The 3363-nt window shown below is 36.0% G+C and overlaps 1 protein-coding gene across 1 annotated transcript; it reads left to right on the forward strand.

Moving 5' to 3' along the window:
• Positions 1-1551: 1551 nt before the first annotated feature.
• LOC127080127 (uncharacterized) lies at positions 1552-2829 on the forward strand. The gene is made up of 2 exons (XM_051020460.1): positions 1552-2266; positions 2363-2829. The coding sequence occupies exons 1-2, from the start codon at positions 1552-1554 to the stop codon at positions 2827-2829; spliced, it is 1182 nt and encodes a 393-aa protein (XP_050876417.1).
• The last annotated feature ends 534 nt before the right edge of the window (positions 2830-3363 follow it).

The raw sequence follows: 3363 nt of genomic DNA on the forward strand, positions 1-3363 counted from the left end.
GTTATGTTTACAAGTGATGTTGACTGATAGGGATATTGTTTTGATGAAAGTAAATTGAAGTTTTAGAGAAAGCTTACAAGAAGTGAGAGAATATTTGAAGAAGTCGAACTTTAGTCTTCATCCATAAGAGAAATGGATGATAATACCAAATATGAGTTATGTGATAGAAAATTGGTACAATGTCATTCTTGTTAGTTTAGGTATTATCTTATATGTTATTGATGTTATATTAAATTAGATGATATGAAGTTAATACACAAGTCTCAAATATTAATGTCTTAAGTAAGTATCACAATAATACTACAATAGTCTCAAAAATAATAATACATAGTCAACTAATCTAATGGTTGTGCCCTGAGCTATGTGTAATGTTCTAAATAAGTATCTAAATTTGGGGCCGTCCTCATCAACATTTACTTGTTAGATATGATAATAAAGTGGACCTACAACGACTGATAACCTCAGACCCAATGGTGCTACTTCATAGTTAGGAACATACATTGCTCTCTAAGTATCATGGGATGGTACCAATTGAGGATGTGATACTCTATAATACCACTCCATGTATCCATAACTAATCTCAAATTAAGTTCTATAATACCACTCCATGTATCCATAACTAATCTCAAATTAAGTTCTAGTGGCAGTTGCATGATCAACCACCTCGTATACATGTGTCACGTAAATAGGGGACAACTGTTTCACGCCATCGAAGATAACTCATATACAAACATATATCATCAAATGGCTTAACTTATTTGTTATTCTCCAATAGGTGTCAAATAACATCATGAGGCGTCAACTCATCCAACATCATTCTCAATTAATCAAGCTTCAATGCCCCTTGCTTGTAAACCCATCTCATGGATCGAGGAAGACAATCCCTACTAAATGAATTATGTCCTCTCTTACCAACAATAAAAAATATTCATGAACTCAACATTATTTCAACATAAATATTATCAATATTAAAAATAAATAAATATATAAATAATTTTTTTAAACTAAATAGTCGTATTAGAGTGGTGTATTCGCTGAGCTGATTACAAGTAAACATAGATACATTCCCTAAAGAAACTCGTACATGGGCATCAACGAAGTTGCGCCCCAATTATATTTTGTCTATACGAAGATAAAGAATTAAAAAATATATTTAACCTAAAATAAAATGGAGGCCACATTAAATTTAGAGGATATTTTAAAACATAGTATTAATTAATTATTTGAAACAAATTCTTAACATTTTTGTTTAGCATGATGTTTGAGTAATTTCTCAGGTATATTTTATAATGAAAACATTCTACTAATTAAATTGTTAACGTTAATGTCCTAGTTTGTAGGAGTTATTTTCTGAATTGTTAATAAGTTGCCTAGTCTTTAGGAAGTCCTATTTTTTAGGCTAGTGCAAATTCTGTTATGTAAGGGTTTTAAATAGCCAACTTCTCAAATGAAATAAACAAGCTTTTCAGTTTATCATTTGGTATCAGAGCTCAACGATTAGGGCCTGATAAAAAAAAAGCTTCAGCAAAGAGTGAAACTCTGAGAGCAGAGATGGCTGAGAGTAGCAGTGCCAATGGGAAGTTCATGCAACCGGCAATTCCAAGATTCGACGGGTACTATGAGCACTGGGCAAAACTGATGGAGAATTTCCTTCGTGCAAAGGAATATTGGACCCTAATTGAGAAGGGAATCGACACGGTTCCAGAAGGCACTCAAGCGACAGAAGCACAAATGAAGGTGATAGAGGAGCAACGGTTGAAAGATATGAAGATAAAGAATTATCTGTATCAAGCAATTGATAGAGAAATCTTGGAGACCATACTCAATGATGATACTTCCAAGCAGATTTGGGACTCTATGAAACAAAAGTTCAAGGGTTCCACGAGGGTGAAGAGGGCTCAATTGCAAACATTAAAGTCTGAGTTTGAAATACTCAGAATGAAGGAGGGAGAGACTGTTAATGCCTATTTCGAGCGAACTCTTTCCATTTCCAAACGGATGAAAGCGTGTGGAGAAACTGTACAAGAAAGGGATATTACAGGGAAGATTCTCAGATCCCTTGTACCAAAATTTAATTATGTTATTTGCTCCATTGAAGAATCCAACAATGTCGACACTCTTACAGTCGATGAACTTCAAAGCAGCTTGTTGATCCATGAGCAGAGAATGAAGAATGTTGACGGAGAAAAACAAGTATTGCTGAAGGTGACTCATGAAAGGAGATCTGAAAGAGGGAGAGGTCGAGGAAGAGGAGAAATTAGAGGAGGTCGAGGAAGAGGGAGAACATATCTAAACAAAGCTAATATGGAATGTTACCGATGACACAATTTTGGCCACTTCCAATATGAATGCCCTACATTAGGAAAGCATTCAAATTACGCAGAACTAGACGAGAAGGAGGAGATGTTGCTGATGGCCTATGTCGATGAAATTGGAGCAAAGCGAGAAGACATTTGGTTCTTGGATTCAGGATGTAGTAATCACATGTGTGGTAACAAAGCTCTATTCTATGAGTTTGGAAGTGTCTCTCAACAAACTGTTAAGCTGGGCAACGATACTAGAATGCAAGTTTCTGGAAAAGGAAGCATCAAAATGGAGGTTGATAATGCTAAATTCACTGTCGGTGATGTCTTTTGTGTTCCTGAACTCAAAAATAATCTTCTAAGCATTGGGCAACTCCAGGAAAGAGGTCTTTCCATCCTTATAGAAGCTAGAATGTGCAAAAAATTTCATCCACAGAGAGGTTTGATCATTCAAACCAAAATGACAGCAAATCGGATGTTCATCTTGGTAGCCAAGATGCTATCAATGTCCCTCCAACCAAAATAGGAAGTATGTTTCAATGCAGCAAGTGAGGACCTCACACACCTATGGCACTGCAGATTGGGACATATCAACAACATAAATCTCCAAATCTTGCAGAGTAAGAAAATGGTGCAAGGTTTGCCTCAATTGACAATCTCAAGTGAAGTCTGTGTAGACTGTTTGAAAGGAAAGCAACACAGGGAGCCCATTCCAAAAAGAAGCACATGGAGAGCAACACAAAGGTTAGAACTTATTCATGCTGACTTGTGTGGTCCAATTTCACCTATTTCTAATAGTGAAAGAAAATATGTGCTATGCTTAATTGATGATTATAGCCGGAAAGTTTGGTCGTATATTTTGCATGCAAAGTCAGATACATTTGCTGTATTCAAAATATTTAAGACATTTGTTGAGAAAGAAACCGGTCTTTCTATCAAATGCTTACGAGCAGATCGAGGGGGGGAGTTCACCTCTATTGAGTTCAACGATTTCTGTAAAGACAATGGAATTAAAAGACAACTGACGACGGCATACACTCCTCAACAAAACGGAGTCGCT

The sequence above is a fragment of the Lathyrus oleraceus genome, chromosome 5 (genome assembly GCF_024323335.1).
Source record: "Lathyrus oleraceus cultivar Zhongwan6 chromosome 5, CAAS_Psat_ZW6_1.0, whole genome shotgun sequence".
In the NCBI taxonomy this organism is placed as follows: Eukaryota; Viridiplantae; Streptophyta; class Magnoliopsida; order Fabales; family Fabaceae; genus Lathyrus; species Lathyrus oleraceus.